Source organism: Enhydra lutris, unplaced genomic scaffold, assembly GCF_002288905.1.
Source record: "Enhydra lutris kenyoni isolate GAN:26980312 unplaced genomic scaffold, ASM228890v2 scaffoldscaffold34, whole genome shotgun sequence".
Lineage (NCBI taxonomy): Eukaryota > Metazoa > Chordata > Mammalia > Carnivora > Mustelidae > Enhydra > Enhydra lutris.
In genome coordinates, this window is record NW_019154118.1 from 14,241,197 (window position 1) to 14,260,717 (window position 19,521).

At 58.2% G+C, this 19,521-nt stretch overlaps 1 protein-coding gene across 1 annotated transcript; it reads right to left on the reverse strand.

The window, feature by feature from the left end:
- Window positions 1-1,405: 1,405 nt before the first annotated feature.
- LOC111153771 (out at first homolog) lies at window positions 1,406-18,816 on the reverse strand. The gene is made up of 4 exons (XM_022513003.1): window positions 18,384-18,816; window positions 4,988-5,122; window positions 3,677-3,857; window positions 1,406-2,455 (listed from the first exon to the last, which is right to left on the reverse strand). Exons 1-4 carry the CDS (start codon window positions 18,648-18,650, stop codon window positions 2,190-2,192), a joined length of 849 nt encoding a protein of 282 aa, XP_022368711.1. The 5' UTR covers window positions 18,651-18,816; the 3' UTR covers window positions 1,406-2,189.
- Between the last annotated feature and the right edge of the window lie 705 nt (window positions 18,817-19,521).

Below are 19,521 nucleotides of genomic sequence, written 5' to 3' on the forward strand. Positions count from 1 at the left end.
GAATCTTAATTCCCATCCCGTGCCACAAGACCAGGCAGGTTAGTCTGTGGTGACAACAGGGTCCAGATCCCCCTCATGGCAGGCGACAGGCAGGCTGGGAGGTGCTAGTCGTTCCCAAGGAAGATTAGAAAAGCACCCTTCAAAAAACAGCCTTATTTTAGGCTATTTGAAAGTGAGGAGAAAAGGTATATGACCTGGGGACCCCACCCCCAGCAAATAAGGCACATATAGGATGGGATGAAGGCGGTGCCTTCTCCCAGAAATCCCCTCCCCAACCCAGAGCAGGACTGAGGGCCTGGACTGGGCAGCAGGGGAAGGAGGAAAGGGCCCTGGGGAGGAACACCTCCCTCCTTGGCTACCGGCACCACTGAAGCTGGTCCTTGGAAACGGGTTCAGGAAGAGACATACCTGCCTGAAAAGAAGTCTCCCCGCCCATCCCTAACTTGACCGTGGCCAAGTAAGCCTGGCTCCCACCACAACCCTCTGGGTTGTGCAGCTTCAAGGAGCAGCAGTGGCTTGTTCTGGGGAGCAGAGTAAGGGAGGGCCTGTTTCCCTTTCCAAGGCTGATGAGGAAGGGGTTCCCTCTCTCGTCTCCTCCTTCCTCAGGAGTCCCCTATGGGACACTTGGGACTTTCCCAGCCCCTGCAGCACTCTTGTCCCGCCCTGTGCTCAGTCTCCTCCACCTGCTGAATACCTACCATCCTTCTGCTCCAAGCCAGGTCCCACCTGGTCCAGGAGTCTCCTTCTGACAAATCCAGCCTGCACACCCCTCCTTCCCGGAAGCCTTCCAGCACCCAGCTTGGCACTTCCTATCACAGCCTCTTTATACTGGAAGGTACTTTTAATGCGAAGAGGCCTGGTTTAGCTGTCTCAGGTTTACAAGTGAGGATACTAAGACCATGAACACTAACGATATTAACAATGGCGAGTACAGCGAGTGCTACGTGCTGGTCACTTCCCGTGAATGAACCTACGCCAGCCTCACATTGAAGCTCATTGTATAACCGAGAGAGCTGAGGCACAGAGAGGCAAAGTAGCCTGACCCAAGATTGTGCAGGAAAGAAGAATCTAGGCCAGGATTTGAACCTTGAAAGTCTGGTTCTGGAGTTTATGCCTTGTTTCTTGCCTTAATATAGCTTAGGCTTTTATTGTCTCCCTTGCTCATCTATGTCTGTCTCTTATTCTGTGCAGTTTTGTCTTATCCTTCCCTAATCTGCGCCCCCCTCCCCGCCCGCCTGGGTCCCATCCCCGTCCCAGCTGCGCAATGGCTGAGCACAGCAGGTGCCTTGGAAGATGTCCCAAGCAGGGTCACCGGTCATGTAATGGAACACTTCTGACACCAGGTGGCAGCATCGGCCAGGAGTGCTCTCAGAACTCTGCACTGCGCCCCGTCAGTCAAATAAAAATTTAAACTTTTATTTCTGGTACAAATGATAAATACTTTGCATTAAAAATCTGGGATTCAAGTTTTCCTGGTACTTCATGCTCCCTCCCTGCCCCAGAGCCTTACAAAAATATTTCCGTTTAGAGTGCAGGACGCTGGTGCCTGTGGTCCCCACAAGGTCTGGGTCGGGGGAAAGGCACATATGGTTTGTCTCCGGGCTGGGAGGTCCTCACGTGCCCCAGCGTTGGAGGCCAGCAATGACAAGAATGCGCTGTGCTCTGGTGTAGGGGCTACGGCGACGGTCCCCGGCAGCCCCCACTCCGGGGCAGGGATCCCCTCCTTGGTGGACATTGGGTGGTGCAGAGGGGCCGGCTCCTTCCAGATGGGTGAGTCGGTGAAGGGGTGTGTGTGTGTGTGTGTGTGTGTGTGTGTAGGTCGGTGTCACAGGCACAGACACCTTCCAGGATCGAAACCTTCAGAGTTAAATAGAGTCACGGGCCATCATTTGGTTGCTTGAAAGAGAACACTTCAGGGGGAGCTTAAGGGAAGGGTGGCAAATCTGGAAAGCCCCCTTCTCTCTCTCCCCAAGGGAGGCACAGGGTGAGTGGGGAGGGCTGCCTCCATGAGTTAACCCCTGCCATGCCACACCCCGTTTCACAGTCTCATGTGATGGGGCCAGAGGCTCCCGGGTGATCGAGGGAAATAAGGCATCAGTGGGAGGGGTGCCACCCCCTCTGGTGGCCTGGGGAAGAGCAGGGAACCCAGAGCAGCCACCTCAGGGACCACCGTCTTCTCCCCTGCCCAGCTAGGGCTCCTCGTCCCAGAGGCACAGCTGCCTGTGGGGCACATAGAAGTCGAAGCGGTAGTTCTTCTGGCAGCTGCGGATGCCGCACCTGTAGGGGGCCGGCCGGTCATGGCTGTGGCAGTATTTGAGCAAACACGGGTACCAGGCCAGGCTAAGGCCATAGCGGCAGATGCATGGCCTCCCGCTGTCCCCCACCTGCCCGCAGCGCCGCAGCCCCGAGGGCTCCGTGGCCTCAGGCAGAGCCTCAAACACGGAGCTGTCCACACCTGGCAAAGAGAGGCGGGGGTCAGCGGTGGGGAAAGAGAGGGCACCCCCCCACCCCAGACCCACGCTCTGGCCCTGCATGGCCTCCTGGGGCCTCCGGTCAACCCGAGGAGCCAAGTACCCGTTCTTGGTCTCCTGGCTGATTGATGAGAAACCCGGCTCAGAGGGGTTTAGTGATCTGCCTGAGGTCACAGAGGAAGGAGTTCCCTTCAGTGAGAAGGGAACCCCAGGCCATCTGACTTCAAGGCCTCCACGTGGCAACGCCGCCCTATGCTTAGAAACATCGCTGTACTAGAATGAGACAGAGTAGAGAGTCAAGGAGGGCGGCTTCAAGGAGGGGCATCTGAGGATGGCCAGCACGAACGTGCCGGGACATCAGCGTGGCCAGGGCACACGCGGGGGTGCGGGAGGGAGATGGCGGTGACCTGGCCCCTGACGTCGGCTCAGTGGCCGGGGGAGGGACCGGCCCCAGAGGGCAGGGGGCAGTTTCAGACTTGCACGACAGTGTGGGGTGCAGCTCACCAGGGAGGGCTGTGTGTGGAGGGCATGAGCACAGCTCTCTGGGCGTTTAGAAATCCAGGGGAGCCCTGGGAGGGGCAGGCACTTGCCCAGTGTTCAGCCGGGTGGGCAGAAGGACCAGGGACTTGGACTAGAGCTGTGTCATCTCCCGGTGTCCTCTATACGGAGGACCCGAGGACGGTCCTGGGAACGGTGTCAGGAGAGGCACCGGCAGCAAAGCCACACAGGCCTAAAGGCAGGGAGCCCACAGAGACACCGGGGCCCTCAAGGAGCTCGGCAGAGAGCTGCTCACACCAGAGGAGACATGAAAGAAAGGAGAGGTGCTGACTTCCGAGGGGGGGCGGCAGAGGTGGGCAGGCAGGAATGGGTGTCTTTGAGCCCAACCGGGACCCTACAACCTGGGCCTCCCCCCATGACGGATGTCCCATCTGTGTTCTCACTAAGGGAAGGAATAAGGTTGGCGCTGCCTGGATATCTCCCTCAATGGGATCTAGCAAGTCACAGTTCTGTGTGTCCCTACCTGGAAAGGGTCACTTTCATCTGGCTGACTCCTCTCACTCAAGAGCCACACGGGCACCCCTTCCTCCAGGAAGCCTGCCCTGACCAATCCCAGCCCAGCGCCGGGGACCCTCCGCCGAACTCCCGTATCTCACGACTCTCTATCCGGGCCGACGCAACACTGCACTGGGTGGCACCCCGCTGACCTTGCTCCAGCCAGAACCGGACGTCCTCCTGGCGAGTGTAGATGCTCTCCGCGGCCTCGGCGCACACGTTGCGGAGGTGGGGGCTCAGCAGGCCCCCCTGGCTGAAGTTGACGGCGACGTCCATGTGCAGGTGCTCCAGGCCCCGCACCTCCTCGGCCTGCCGCACCGCCCGTGGGTTCTTCTGCGGGGAGAAGAAGAGCCGCTCCCACCCGGCCTCAGAATGCTCTGCCCACCCCTTGCTTGGTGCCCAAGTGTCAGACAAGCCAAGGCTGGTGGCGCTTAGAGCCCTGGGGCAGGCTGGCTGTCAAGGGGCGCTAAGCATCGCTTCCACTTGGTGGAGAAACCAATGTTCAGGGCAGAGCCAAGCCCTTCCGGCTGGCCACCAGCTGACATCTGAGGCTGACGGGGAATTCTGACAGTGGCTGAAGGTGGCGCAGGTGGCCAGCCAGGCAAGTTGTCCCAAAGCAGATGACCTCTGGGGTCCCAGACTTTCCAACATGCAGGCGGTGGGGTCTCTGGGAAGGGCCTCGAACAGGCCCTGCTGGAGGGTTTTGGAACTTAGGTGAGGCTGGGGCGCGGCCCAGGGTCCAGGAAGGGCCGGGGCACAGACCAGTAGGCTGGAGTGTTCTGAACGTGGCGTGCATTAGCTCATTTAATTCCCAGAACTCATTTCTCAGTAAGAAAATAAAGGCCTTGGAGCGCCTGGGTGGCTCAGCGGGTTAAAGCCTCTGCCTTCGGCTCAGGTCATGATCTCAGGGTCCCGGGATCGAGTCCCGCATCGGGCTCTCTCCTCAGCGGGGAGCCTTCTTCCCATCCTCTCTCTCTGCCTGCCTCTCTGCCTACTTGTGATCTCTGTCTGTCAAATAAATAAATAAAATCTTTAAAAAAAAAAAAAAAAGAAGAAAGAAAAGAAAATAAAGGCCTTGCTGGCGAGGTCACTCCAGCAGTGTCACCTGGATGAGGAGTGGTGGCAGCTTTGACCTCAGAGTCCCAGCCCCCAGCCTCCACCATAAAGAGGGAAGAGCTGAGATTAGGGGACTGGAGGGATCTGGCAGTTGGGGGAGGCCCTGCAGATTAGCGATCTGGGTGATGGGGTTCGGTATGGCCTAGGGCACAATCAGGGGGCTGGGGAGTACAGGGTGAGAGTGGGGTGTCAGGGAAGAGGGCCAGGGTGGGTCAGGTGCCGGGTGGGAGACTGAAGTTGGGGTAGGGTCCGGGCTTGGGGCCAGGCTGGCTGCAGGGCTTGGAGTGGGGGCGGGGGGTGCGCCCGGGCAGCAGCCAGGCCAGGGCAGGCCCGAGGCGAGCACTCACCTGTCGAAGCTTGGCCATGGCCTCACTGGGGATGATCTCATTGTGGTGCAGCCGGGTGACAAAGCAAAGTGCCTGGAACTGACTCTGCCCCTTCTCCAGCTCCCCCAGGATCAGGGCTCGGAAGATCTTCACATCCTGATGGGAAAGGGCAGGAGAATGGGGACCCGCTGGAGTGGATGGGCGCCCCCCACCCCAGCCCACCTAGCGCTCTGCTCAGGCCTTGGACAGAACACAGGCCCAGACCCTGCCCTGCAATGGACATTTCCCTCCTGCTGGCCTAGGAGTTTTTTTCTTTCCCATTTAAACCTGTGACTTGAAAGAAACACACCCCAGATGTTCCAAAGCCTCCTGGCAAATCTCACAGTGGGAACCATCGGAAAGCTTTCCCAAACAGAGTCGTTTATGAGTACAGAACTTCACCTGAAAAGAAACAGCACCTTTGTTTGGTGCCTATTCACAGCTGGGCCCTTGGTGGCACCCCTGTGGCCCCCAGATCAGGGTGGGTCACAGCCCCTATAAACTACCGGACCAGGCGTACTAGGGGAGGGACTGAACTTCTGACAAGCCTAGATCCCAGAGTTCCTCTCACAGACATTCTTATTCGGGAGGTGTGGGGGAGGCCCAGAAACTGGTGCCCCTCAAAAGGCCTTGGGGTTTCTGATCAGCCAGCCTCCTGGCCATCCCCACCTCAGAGGGAGGGAGTAGGCACAGGATGGGGCTGAGGGCAGACACCGCATAGGCCGGCTGTAGCTGTTGCAAACTTCTGGCCAGACGGACTGGCGTGGCTCACCTTTCCCCTCCCCTCTCCACTTCCCCTTTTCCCATGGGGTTACTAATGGCATTACCAGCAGGCCAGTGGCTCTTTCCTGTTCCTCAGGCATTGCATGAATGGGGGGGCGCTGGAGGGGAGCAGAGGGAGAAGGGAGAGGGGCCGCAGGGGAGGATGGGGTCCCCTTCCCTGTCTGGCTGTGGAACCCTGTGCTCTCACCCAACTCTGGGCCTTGGCTAACTGCTCCCAGTGAGAAGTCAGCAGGTCCCAGTCAGAAGTGGTCTAAATCTGTCAAGAACCCCCACCCCTGGCCATAATGACCATCCCGCTCCAGTGTCCCAACGGCCCTGTCTTGGCACCGGGCGTACACAGCCCTGCTAGCTGTGCATCTCTCAATGCGTGTGCCCTGGCTTTGCCCACTAAGAGAGTCCGCATTCTCGGAGGGCTTCCTGAGCGCCCACTAGAGTACACGTGCTCTGAAACGGGGGCCGAGGGCTCCCTTGGGTTCCTTTAACACAACGAGGGGGAGCTGCACCCAACTCTGCAACGTATTAGCCAGGGCCCAGCCATAGGTTCCAGCTTCTGTAAGCCTCACTTGTAAGACGGGGACACTAAGGCATTTAGCTGGTCAGGTTGTGGTGAAAACTGAGTGAGTGTGCAGGGCCTAGAAGGACGTCCACCCCGACCCAGTGCTCAGCAGGGGCTCACTGGGGGGTCATCTCCTACCTGCAGGTGACTAGAGCTAGTCACTGCCACCACCCCACAAAGCCCCACGCGCTTGTCAAGTCCCTTGCCTCTCCAGGGACGTTTCTCTTGATTCCTTTTACTACAAATGATCTCTAGGACAAGGGGGTGTGGGCATGTGTGGGAAGATTTTCCACCAATAGTGCAGAAAGGGAGACTGAGGCCTAGCTGGTGAGAACGTCCCCATGAGGGTTTTGTTGATGCCAGACTTGTGGGGAAGGTGAATCAGAGCTCAGGTGAACCCCAGCTTCCTCTCGACAGGAAATCCACTCTTGGGCCACGAGGCTGGACTCTCCCCGCCCGGCCAGCCTGGGCCACCTGATCTTTCATTCGCTCGGGTCGACTGGAGGCTGGCCCATTCGTGTGCTTTCCACTTGGGGCTCACTTCCTGCCAGGTGAGACCCGATACCAGACTTCCCCTCTGAAGGCTGGAGTCAGCTGGGTGTGCCTGGTAGAACCCCGGGGCGGGGGGCGGGAGCTGACATCTATCTCCCGGGGATTTTCAGCAATGACTCTTTAAAAGAGCCTTATCTGTGGGGCACCTGGGTGGCTCAGTGGGTTACACCTCTGCCTTCGGCTCAGGTCATGATCTCAGGGTCCTGGGATTGAGCCCCGCATTGGGCTCTCTGCTCAGCGGGGAGCCTGCTTCCTGCCCCGTCCCCCCCCACCCCGTCTGCCTCTCTGCCTACTTGTGATCCCTCTCTCTCTCTCTCTCAAATAAATAAATAAAATCTTAAAAAAAAAAAAAGAGGCTTATCTGGAACAGTCACAGTGTCCTTTCCAAAGCCACCTCCACATGCCAAACCCTGGGGTCCGATGGCTGCGGAGTGGTCTCTCTGCTCAGGGATATCCCCTGCCCACTGTTAAGAGAAAGCATTTGGACTCTTGGAGCAGACAGGGGGTAAACAATCACCTGTTCTAGTCTTTCCCTCACTCTGTTGTATTAAACAACAATGTTGGCAACATCAGCAAAATGATACCAAAATGGGAATCTGACAGGGGGTAAAGACAGGGACCGAGAGGATTTCTCATTGACAGAGAAGATCTACCTATGGAGGGCATGGATTTATTGAAGTTTATAACTGGAAGGGACAAGTCATTGTTACTATGAGTCAAATAGGATGTATTGTCCTGTTTAAAATCTTTACAATAACAGGAGGTAGGGAAGATGATTATGACTTAGTTGGGAACCGTTACTTGCTCAAGGTCATGGGACTAGGAGGAAATGCGGCTGGAATTTTAACCCCGAGCAGTCTGACTCCCAAGCCTGCGCTCTCTCGGCCACAAGGCCCCATTGCCTCCCAGATGTCCTCGGTGGCTTGAGAAACCAAAGCCCAGGCCCAGAGAGGCAGGGTGGTCTGCCCTTGGCCACACAATTGCAAATGGCAGAACCAGGTTCAGAACTCAGTTTCCTCTTCCAGCCATGCCTGGAAGTCCTGTGTAGACCTGCCCTGGGAGTGTGGCAGCTGGCATTCACAGTTCTGCGTGACTAACAAGAACCAGCGTCTGACACAGAGAGGAGGGCTCCCGAGGCCAGGTCACCTTTCTGTCCCACCTGCCAGCCTGCCTGACCGTTAGAAACTCTGCGGACCCTACATTCTCCAGTCTTCCTAGCCCTATTTCTCCACAAAAACCACCTTCCACTTGCTGACTCTGGGACGGAGGGGTCACCCCTAACTTCTGGACCTACTTGGCTCCATTATCCTGGCCAGTGTCCCTCCTACCTTCTACTCTCTACACCTGACTCACTGCCAAGGTTCCAGGGGCCCCTCTCCCCACAGCACAGAGGAAAGGGCAGGGGGACAGGTATCCCTGCTTCAGCAAACATCTGGCCAGATGCTAGGCCCCGGCGAAAAGGAAGCCTGGCTCCCAAGTTTCCTCCTTGCCCTAGAGTGCCCTAGGATGAGTCACCCGGATGTGGCCTCATGCCCAAGGCAGATGGCACAGCTGGGGATGTCCTGGCACTGGAAGCAAGTTTCTCAGGTCCAGGACTCAGGCTAGGATTCCCGAGATGGCAGTTTCTGTAAGGCTACTGCTTGTGTGAGCTCCTGGGAATCTCTAGCCTGACGGGAAGCTGCAGAGCCTCCCGGGACCAGGGCTGATCCCCAGGCACCAGGGAGAGGCTCATGTACCATGGAGGTCACGATCACTGGCTGAAGTCCTTTGTGGTTTTAAGCAAAGCTCAGGAGCAGACAGGTTGTAGGACGGCATGGTAGTCATGAGCAAAGGCTCTGGTGTCCACACTACCTACGTTCCAATGCTGGCTTTGCTGACACCAGCCGTGGGACCTTGGGGGAATGCATGTCCCCCCGTACCTTAGTTTCCACATCTGTTAAATGAGTTAAACTAACAATACCTACACCTCCGGGGATTACTGTGAGGAGAAAATGAGTGAAAGTTCTCAGAACACAGTGGGCTGAACCTTTTGTCTAGTATCGCTGTGATCTCGGCCTGGCTCCAGCTGTGATCTCCTCCAGACCTGTCCAAGCAGGAGCAAAGACTGTTCTCCTCAAGATGCACCTGAGGCCCAGAGAGGTTGAGGGACTCCTCTGGGGCTTGTAGGGAATCTGCAAACCCGTGAGAGAGCACTGGTAAGCATTACATAGGGCACAGCCTTCACAGGCACCAGGCTTGGTGGGAAAATGGCCAAGACCAAGGCAGAGGCCCCAGTCTTCAAGGAGCTCATGGAGAGGCTGACCTCCTATGACAGTCAGTGCACCACATAAGGCCTGGGGTTGAGGTTTATGACAAGTGCTATGGGGCAAAGGATGGATGAAGGGGCACTTGCTGTCCCCTTAGGGAAGGGAATGGGAGGTGGGGAGGGAGGGAAGACTTGTCCAGAATAAGGGACACTTCAGGGGTCCCAGACAGTCCAAGGATGGGGGGTGCTTTCTAGCAAAGAGAGGAATTTACACAAGACAGGGAGATGGGAGGCTCTCCTAAGACCCCCACCCCATCTGTCCCTCCACGTTGTTACTGATCTGCCCAATGCCCTTTGGAAGCTCCTTTTGCCCTCGCCCTAAAGTGTAACCTCCTGAGGCTGGCCTCCACCGCCACCGCCAGCTTGTCTTGTACCCCCTGAGCATTGAACTAAAGGGCGGGCAGTTCCCAGAAGAAGTGATGAGGCCTTGGGCCTGTCCCTGAGCTGATTCCTCTGCTGGGGCTGCCCTGTCCCCCTCTGCCTATCATCTCTCAGGGCTCGGTTCCAATGCGTCCCCTCCTCCAGCCTGTCCTCCCAACGCTGCCCTCACCAACATGCCAGCAGACTCAGGAGGCCCAGCTCCTAACCTCGCCAGCACAAGCTTGGTGGTCTGTGGCCATCTCCTGCCGTACCTTCCAGACTCAGCTCCTTGAGGCTGGGAAAGCATCTTATTGGCAGTGATTCCCCGCCCCTAGACCACAGCAGGTGCTCCGTATGTGCCTGGGAATGAATGGACGGAGGAAGGAGCACACAAAGGAGAGTATGGAAGCATCCTGAGCAAACCACCAGGGACGGGGTGGGGCGAGGGAGGGCAAAGGGGTCGGAGGAAGAGGCTGGTATGAGGGGCGGGACAGCGGGTCTGAGAGTCCGGCTGAGGAGTCTGAGCTCCAGCTAGCCCATCACTGGAAGTCACTGGTGGGTTCTGAGCTGGATCCGAAACTTGAGCTGTGTCGGTCCAGTGTGCACCTGATTTAAGTGCCTTCATAGAGGACCCCGTCCTCCTGTGGCATCTTCTGCCCTGGCAACAAGTCATCCAGGTCCCACATAAAATCTGCCCCTGGTTCAAGGGCAGAAACCAGACCTGAGGTAGGCAGTAACTTCGGGGTCTGACCCAGAGCTTGGAGCTCAAAGCTTCGTAGCTGAGTGAAGGCCCCCTGCATGCATGCTCTGGGGTCTCTCTCAGCTGCCATCAAGAAGACTGGTAATCCTACAGGCTGGTGGTCCCCGCCCCCCGCTGTCATTTCGGCTTTTAGCAGGTTCGGGGTATCACTTGGTTCATGACCCAGCGAGGTTCTGGCTGGGGCCATGACCTTCACAAGTCGTGTGGCCGCAGAACCAGAACCAGCAGCTGGACCTCCTGACTCACGGTCCAGTGATCCTTATGCTCCTCCGAGCCCCCCGACCCCCGTCAGCCCCGGTGCATACACTGTCCTTCTCTGGGTTCGCCCCCTGCCAGGCTGCACTTCGGAGACCCACTGCATCTCCCCGAGAGAAGGCGGCGCTGACCCTGCTGTGCCCGGGCTCGGGTGAACACCTAGGAAGACAGCCCACAGCTGCTCTGGGAAGCGCAGGGGCCCAGCCCTGTGCCCCAGAATGGCAAGACATCCTGTGCCAGGCCCAGGTGCATCCTGCCTGGGGAAAGGCCCCAGGGGAAGCTTACTGCTGGGAGGGGGAGCAACGCTGCACACAGAGGGCCCCTGGGAGTTCAGCGGGGAAGACCTTGGAGGGGGCACCCTGCTCTCCCCTACCGACTTGCAGCCTTAGAATAGATGCCGGAGAGGGAAACAAACTTTTCTTTTGCCTTGGCCGCCCTTGGGGTTTTATGTTACAGTCCAGCGGAACCCTGGCTCATGCACGCGGATGCCCACCTGCTTTCCACCATTCACAGACCACACGTCTGTCGTCTTTCTTGCGTACTTGCTGCTTCTCGAACAATCTCTTTCACACACAGCTGCTCCCGTCTCTCCCCGGGCCCCCACAGTTGCTCCCAGGAACATGCTGCCTCCCTCTGTGTCCCCCCTTCTCCACCTCCCCCCTTTCTCTGAGCCTCAAGCACTTCCTCGTGCACCCTCTCACCCAGCCCTCTCCTCCAGAGAGCCCGCCTGCTCTCTCGGCCCAGCCCTCCCCCAGCCGGGAGCCAGAGACTAAGGGGGCCATTGTGGGAAGCCACTCCACCACTCCCTGCCCTGCCGGACACCCAGGCTGGGGGCCTTCTCTCTGGAGTTCTTGCGGAGCACCCCTGTCCCCTACTGCTCCTCGCTCTTGGACAGCTGGCACTGTCCCTGGGAACGTGTTTTGCCATCTTTGTCTCCTTCCCATCACATCACAGCGTGTGATTCCACGGCCTGGGCTGAGCCAATCTAAATATTTATCCCCATGCTCCCGGCTGGGGCTGCTTCATGGCCAGAGAGGGGGCCGGTTTCGAGGAGATGAGGGGAGGCAGCCAGGAACCAGCACCTTCCTAACCCCATGCTGCCTGCCCTGTGGCAGGCACGGGAGCACCTGGGCGACTCTGCCCAGTGTCCTTGAGCAGGAATAGGGGTGAACAGAGTCGACCCAAAGCCAGCCCAAGCCCACTCCCACGGCTGTGCCCGGGGACTCAGGCTGGTCCCGTTACCGGGAGCCTGTAACCCCTCAGGGCTGCCCTGGGACAAAAGCTTCTTATTAAGGGGTTTTAGTGTAGCTACGGGCCATGAGCAGTGGCCGCTTGCTCTGCCCCAGCCCCCTGAGCCCCCAGTTCTCTGTCAGCCAAATCGCAAAGGTCACTACTGTTCCAACTGCCCCAGGGAACAATGTGAGGCTTTATGTGGATCAACTGCGCCCCACTGTCCCGCTGACTCAGGGCTCCTGAGACGGGGCTCCCGACTCCTCTCTCGCCCAGATTCCCAGCCCCAACGCCTCCCTTGCTCCCTGCCCTTTATCAGAATGCACGAGTGGCAGCCACTTCAACGCTTGCCAACTTACGGGATGGAAGGTCCTAATGATGCTCTGGGCCTAGAGGGGAAATAAAGGGGCCAGAATGTTGTGCTTCCCAGCGAGGAAGGAGAGCTGGGGCGGGGGCACCAAGCTGGCCCCGTTACCTGACTCCTCACGTGGGGGCCTCTGTGTGACCGCCTCTTAGACCCAACTTCTCACCAGCCTGGGAGCATCACCAGATCGTCTCTGCCCGGCCTGTGCCGCGTCTGAGCCTCGGGCTCTGAGAGGGTGAGTGGCTTGTCCAGTCGCCTGACCAGTAAAGGGCGGACTAATGTACACAGTGAATGCTCAGGAGTCTCTGGGAGATCTCTTCCAAACGGTCCCCACACCCCCACCCCTCCAGCGCAAGAGTCTCGGGCACAAAGCTACCAAGGGGTCAGGACTCATGCCAAGGGGTCAGGATTCATGCCAAAGGGGTTATGGGCTCCTGGAGAAGGGGTCCAGCCCAAGTCTGTACAGAGGAGGGTTTGTTCCCTTGCATTAAGGTTTTTTGTCAGGCTCCTTCCCTTCCCCTCCTCAATTCGGGTTTCTTTAGCCTTCTGGAAGGAGCCTTCTTATGGTACCGTGCACAGTCAGTTGCTATACAGTGGACGGATCCCTGAGTCTGAATCCAGGATCACCAGCTACTCAATATTGTCAAAGTCACTTCGCAGCCCGGAGCCTCAGTTTGCGCACCTGCAGAATGGGGCAACGCTTGCCTCACGATGCAGCAGGGAGACTCAGATGACACTGTGCGTCAAAGCAACCAACAGCAAGCGACCACCCAGCGGGTGAGATCCGGGGACGTGCATGTTCCATCACGAGGCTGCACCCTGTCTTCCTGGGGACAGGAGTCTGTCCTGAGTTTTTCTATAACCACTGCCGTCACCACTTCTCTGCAGCCTGGGCGGCCTGGTAGGGAAGAGCCCCACTCTGCCTCCCCCCATCTTATTTCTAGTAGCCACCCCTCCCTCGGTCCAGGGGGCAGTCTTCACTGCCTGATCCAGGGTCTTTGGCTAGACCTCCCCTGACGTCGGCATTCGACTCCAGGGAGCACGTCTGAAACTTCAGGCAAGCCCGCTGGTCCCTGATCCATGGAGGAATCCCTCCAACATGGCAGAGGGACTGCTGGTAGATCTGAGGGCCCCAGGGACACGGGCCAGGCCACTGCATCTCATGACATCTCATAAACTCCTAAGAGGAAAGCTCTGGACTCAGAGACGTCCGGGCCTCTCCTGAGAGCATCTCTGCGGCCCTCTGTTCCCCACGAAGACAACACATCCATCACACGCCTGTGTTCCAAACTGCTACGTTTCAGGAACCTCACATAAGGCAGGGGAGCGGGAGACTGGTGCCTAAAAGCTTCTCCTGTCTGACCTCCGTGGGATGTGACGATCTGGTTATAATAAACAGCCTCTGGCCCCGGCACAGTCATACGCACATTCCACATCTTCCAGACAACTTCTGATGGCATGCAGCTTCCCACGCTGCTCCCCTGCCCCAACCAGGATCCCCCAAGGCAGGGACTCTGGTGCTTTCTGGACGGTTCCTTCCTTTGACTCCCACTCACCCGCTGGTGCTCAGGTCAGGGAACCGAGGGCTCACGTTTCCACTCCTCCTGGGTTCTTCAGAGTGACCTTGGGCCGACCCACACCGCCATATGGCTCCCCTTATCTTGGCTCCAGCCCACAGCCCCTCAGGATCCCTCCCGCCGCATTTCTGGAGGCTGTGGTTTCTTCCTCCCCGCCCCCAACATTGTACCCACCACCCAGAAACAGTTTTGCACATGACTTTCTCCTATCTTTTGGCCCCACCCTACCCATCCGGTCAGCACCAAACCACGCCGCCTGGAACATGACTCATCCCCTCCCCCAGCTTTTGGACATTCAGACTGGGGGACAAAGGGGAAAGAGAACTTGGATGGGGACCCCGGCTCGGGGGAGGGGGACTGAGAGGGCTGATGGACAAAAAGCTGGGTTAGAGCCTGGGGGTGGTGACATGCCCCATGTTCGATATGACTGGTGAGCACGCACACACAGGTATAATTACACACACAGGACCCGGATTATAAAGGAGAGTATGGCCTATTGGGTGTATATTATGAATGACAGTTTGTGTACTGAGGGCATGTGGAATGAGGCCGAATGCCTAGCCGCTGCTTCAAACACATTAGGGTTATTGTGGGCAGAATGACAGGTTGCAAAGAGGTGAGTGTGGGCTCTACCTTCATTTAACAGCCTAACCTCGGCCCTCCTCCAAGTCCCCTCCCCTTCCCTAGAGCAGCCACGCCAGTGGTTCCCAAACTCGCTGCCTGCAGGAATCACCAGGGCCTCTTTAAGAAAAAAAAAAAACAACATTGCCCCCAGAGATCAGAGTTTGTAGCTGGGGAGGGCAGCCCAGGCATGGGGAGTTTCCAAGTGATTCCAATGGGGCCCCGAAGTTTGGGGGCCACTGAGCCCCAGAGCTTCTTTTTAAAGCTTCAGCTCTGTCTGCCTGATGGTTAGCAGCCTTGGGGCAGGGCACGCAGTGACACGGGATGGACACTGATAGCTCCAAGCTACTTGCGGAGTTGACAACCTTTCCCCGGGCTCTGGGCTACGTGTCCTACAGCCAGTGGATTACTCTCAGTACTCTTACCGCCTACCGTGTGGCCGTGGCCATGTGAGCAGAGCCAGAAAGTGCTAGAACCCTGCCTCTTGGAGGAGGGGGGCTGCGGGGTGGGGCGGCGGGGGGAGCGCTGGAGAGAAGGGGCTGGGGTTGGGGCTAGGATGGGCCAGACCCAGGGCTCTGTGATGCCTCCAGCCAGGGGCACTGCGCACAGCCCCCTGGATTTTGGCAGGACAAGAATGACGGCTCTGGGCTCAGAGGGGCTGGCCGGCAATTGTGGAGAGTGGCAGTTTTCTGTTATCAACTCGACTGGGTGAACGGATGTCCAGAGAGCCGGTAAAACATTACCGCTGGGTGGATCTGTGAGGATGTTTCCAGAAGAGACGAACATTTCAACTGGCAGAATGAGTCAAAACGATAGGCCCCGCAGTGTGAGAGGTACCACCCCGTCTGGAGAGGGTGTGGGTAGAACAGAAATCAGAGGAAGGGCGAACGTGCCCTCTGTCTGAGCTGGGACGTCAACGTTCTGCCCTCGATCACTGACGCACCTGCTTCTCAGGCCTTTGGACTCCAGCTGAAACCACACTGCCCTCTTCCCTGGGCCTCCAGCTTGCAAAAGGCAGATTGTCAGGCTTCTGAGCCTCCAAAATCATGGGAGCCGATCTGTTGCAACGTTTCTTTCTCTAGCTCTTGCTCTGTGTCCTGTCATTTCTGCTTCTCTGGAGAGCTCCAACACACGGTGCTTCAAGAAGGCTACAGTAAGAGCCTAAAGGCACCTCCAGGCTCAGGGCTGACTTTGTGTGGGACTCTGGGTCCGTCCTTCAACCTGTCCGAGTCCAAGCTCAGCAGGGAGGACCCATGATGAAATGTGATGTGGGCAACGATTACAAAAGTTCACGGTCTTCTAGTTCTTAAGCACTTAGCACAGCAGCCAATGCCTAGTGGGTATTTCAGACGTATTACCTGATTGGTTCTTTTGATAGTCACGGGACTGGTACTGTCCTCACCCCCCCCTTGTACAGATGAAGAGAAGAAGGCCTGCTGAGATCAAGTACCCTGCCCAGGTTAAACCATGTCTGTTTATTTCAGCCTGGACTACCTCCCGAAGGTGAGAAAAGGGCAACCGTCGCTTTTCCTAAGTGGACTAGGGCATTTCCCCAAAGCACTCCAAATATGTTTGCTACACAAAAGAAACGCAATGCCCATGATTTTTTCCCCTAGGAAGAATCCTTCCTTCCAGATAGAACCTTGTGCAAATCTGCCAAAGACCGTGGGGCACATGGAGGCCTTGGGAACTAAGTGGGTCACAGGAGAGTGGCCCAGGAGTCTCCCCGGAAGGATCCGCCTATAGAAGCTGCTCTGGCCAGCGTAGACAGTGGCCTGGGGCAGGCGTGAAGGCTATTCTGCTCCGCCCAGGCTAGCAGAGCAACCCGGAGCTGGGGAGACTGTACAGAGCGGGCTTTCCTCTCTGCACCTTCCACATACCACACCCCCCCGATTCCTGTCCTTGCTGGTGAAATTGGAGATGCCTTGGAGGGTGTGAAATGCCAGCTTCTGGGTCACAGGCTAACCTGAAAAGTAGACTTTGGAAACCTGGGTGGAGATTTGAATCACTGCAGGGATTAAAATGGGACTCTGGCAATCCGTTCCAAATGGATTCTCTAACTGGGCCGCCTGCCCCCCAACTATGCTCTCAGCTCCAGGCCCCAGTCCTCCACCCCACTGCCACGGGGCTCCCCCCTCTTCCTGCCTACAGGGCAGAGCAATAAAATCGTTCATGCTGCAGCCAGGGGTTATAAAAGCTCAGCCCTAGCCTTTGCGTCCTAGCCACAGCCTAGGAGAGGTCCCAGGAGTGGGGAAGCCTCTCTCCAGGGTTCCAGACGCCATAGAACAATGGGCAGGAGGCAAGAAAGCAGGAGGCTCTTGGCTCAGCCAGAGGCTCACTCTCAAGGAAAAAGGGCTTCAGTGGAGGGTTAGAGAGGAAGATTAGATCGCTGCCTCCTGAGGGGTCCAGCCCCTACTGGGATTTCCCGGAAAAGAATACAAGTGACAAAGTTTCCCTGGAGTACGGGTATGGGGAGGCGGGTATGTCCCCGTCAACTTCCCTCTCTCCACACTGGCTACCCTTCCAGGCCCCTGCCTGAATGGGAGAACCTAGCCTGTGCCTGCCCAGTAAGGATGGGCTATAAAGTCTTCCCACCATGACCACCCCCCAATACTCCATGGTCTACCTATGTCCGACGTCAGTGGTAATTCAGTAGTTTGGGGACAGATTAGCAGTGAAACCCTACTTCCACTGTCCACAGGATCCTCCCACCCTCCGTCCCGGCCCACGCTCTCAATAGCAGTTTTGCTGGGTCCCTCACTGGCTCCCCAAATTCTGCCCATCTCCTCTCCAACTCCCACTCTCTAAGAGGGAGGAGGGAGAGCGGCTTGGGCCAGGCCTGAGCTTCTCCAGCTGTCCAGTTATCTAACTGTCCCCACCTCTCCAGTCCCCCAGAGACAGGGCCTCTTTCTTAGCAGAAAACGGGCTGGTGTGTGTGTGTGTGTGTGTGTGTGTGTTTGTGTGTGTGTGTACAGCAGGAGACTCCCCTTGAGTACCTACATCTCACCCACCCTCTTTCCTTCCAGAATTCCTGCTGCTGGGTCACCGTTAGTCCCTCGTTACCCTTCCAGGACCATTTGCTGATAATCCCCCAGTCCCTCCATTGCCTTCCCTATCCCCAACCACCCTGGGGGCCAGGTCCACCTTCCAGTCCCTCCACAAGGTTCCTTCTGGTTCCTTACAAACACACTGAGTAGAGGCTGGTTTCTGTTCCCCTTCTTGCAATCTGGGCCAAAACATGGAGGTTGGCCAGCTGTCTGGCCAGGCAGGGTAAGGAGCAGCAGCTCTCCCAGAGAGTGGGGACCTCCTGTGGGGCCTCTCGCCAGGTCGTCCTTCAGCAAGCTTTCCAGCCTCCCAAACCAGAGAGGAGAGGTAGCATCTCCTTGGCTCCGGAGGGACAGGGGACAATCCACTCTTATGCCCGCCCCGCCCCCTCCATGTCTCCTCTCTAGGAAAGTGAAACAAGAGGGTTGGTTTATAGACTCCAAAACATCAGGGCTGAGAGGCCTGGAGCCACCTCACTGACCTGTACAGAGGTGACAAAGGAAAGCCAGAGAAGGAAAGGGACTTGCCCAAGACCACAGGGCAAGAACCCGTGATCTCTGATTGCTGGCCCAGGACTTTCTCCTCTAGAGCAGAGGCAAATTACCCCAAGAAGGGAGTTAGCATTTCTGGAGAATCAGCACCTGGAGGGCTCTGGGAGAGCTGATAGAGAAGTGGGCAACAGGCTGGCCGGGGAGTGGGAATGAGCGGGGAGTGGGAATGAGCAGGGGCCTGCGAACCCAGAGCAAAGGGGCGAGAGGCTGGAGGGGGCGGCAGCGGAATTGCCCTGGGCAGAATGAAAGGGCCGGGCTTTGGGGAGCCTGCACAGGGGTGTAGACAAGTGCCCCACGACATGACCCTGGCTAAGTCTTGTCCCTCTCCTGGCCCGCCTTCCACCTGCAGGCCTCAGTGCGACCGGGACCCCGGGGCGTTCGGGCTCCTGGGTCCCGCGGGGCGAGCGAGGGTGCCTTACCTTCTTGAAGTCGGCGGTGAAGGAGACGAGGGTGCCGTCGGGCTTGCGCAGCTCGAGGCTGATGCTGTCGGCGTCGCTGTCCGCCTGCAGGCTCTCCTCGGTGACCTGGCCATCGGGCAGCCGCACGCGGACCCGCAGCTCTGCAGGCGCGCCCGACCCCGCGCCCACGCCCCGCGCCGCCCCGAGCAGCGACACGAGCAGCGGCAACAGCAGCAGCAGCGGCGCGGGGGGCGCCGTGGGGACCCCGCGGCGGCCGAGCGGGCGCATCCCCGGGGGCCCGGCCGGCCTCGAGCTTGCGGCGAGGAGCGCTGCCAAACTTCGCGCGAAGTTACCGGCTAGTTCGCGGCGCGTGGCAGCGGCTCCCCCGGGGGCTCAGGCGCGGGTGGGCCGAGACGTGGCGCGGACGCACGTGGGCTGCGCTCCGCCGCGCGCCCCCCGGCGGCTCCGAGGCGGACGCGGCGCTCCCGGGGCCCCCGCGCCCGCCCACCGGCCCAGCGCTGCGACTGCCGCGGCCCCCGACTCCGGAGCTCCGAGACTGTTTTGCACTTTTCATTCAATCCCACCCCCCGTCACTTCCTTCGGAAAACAGAAACCACCAGGACCTGCCTTAAAGAGACCGCGCACCTCTCGGCCCTTAAAGGGCTCGAGGCGGCTCCCCGCACTCTGGCAGTGACCCGAGGGATGGGGCGGGGGCGGGGGACCGCCGCACAGCGGCTTTGTGGGAAAAGGGCTTTCTCAATCTCCCTCCCTCCCTGCCGCGCCCCGTGCGACCTTGCTGTCCTGGCTGTCCCGGCAAATCCCGTCCTCCCAGCAGGGGCGGGATGGGTGACTCTTCCCCCCCCCCCCCTTCCCCCTCCCCCCCCCCCCCCCCTTTGGCTTGTTCTTGTGCCACGTGGACGAAATAATCGGGCTTGGTGTTTTAGGGGTTTTGTTTGGTCTTTGAGTTTCTCTGACACAGCGAATTTCTAAAAAGTTTTTGCAAAATCAGACCTCACTTCTCCTTCAGCCTTTTGACTGCCCTGGGTCTGGAGGGATGAGCTGATGTTCTCGCCCAGCTTTGCCATCTCTCTGGTGAGATAGTTTGATAAGTCAGGGCACCTCTCCGGACGGGCCGCTTGGCTTGCCCCCATTTTGTGAG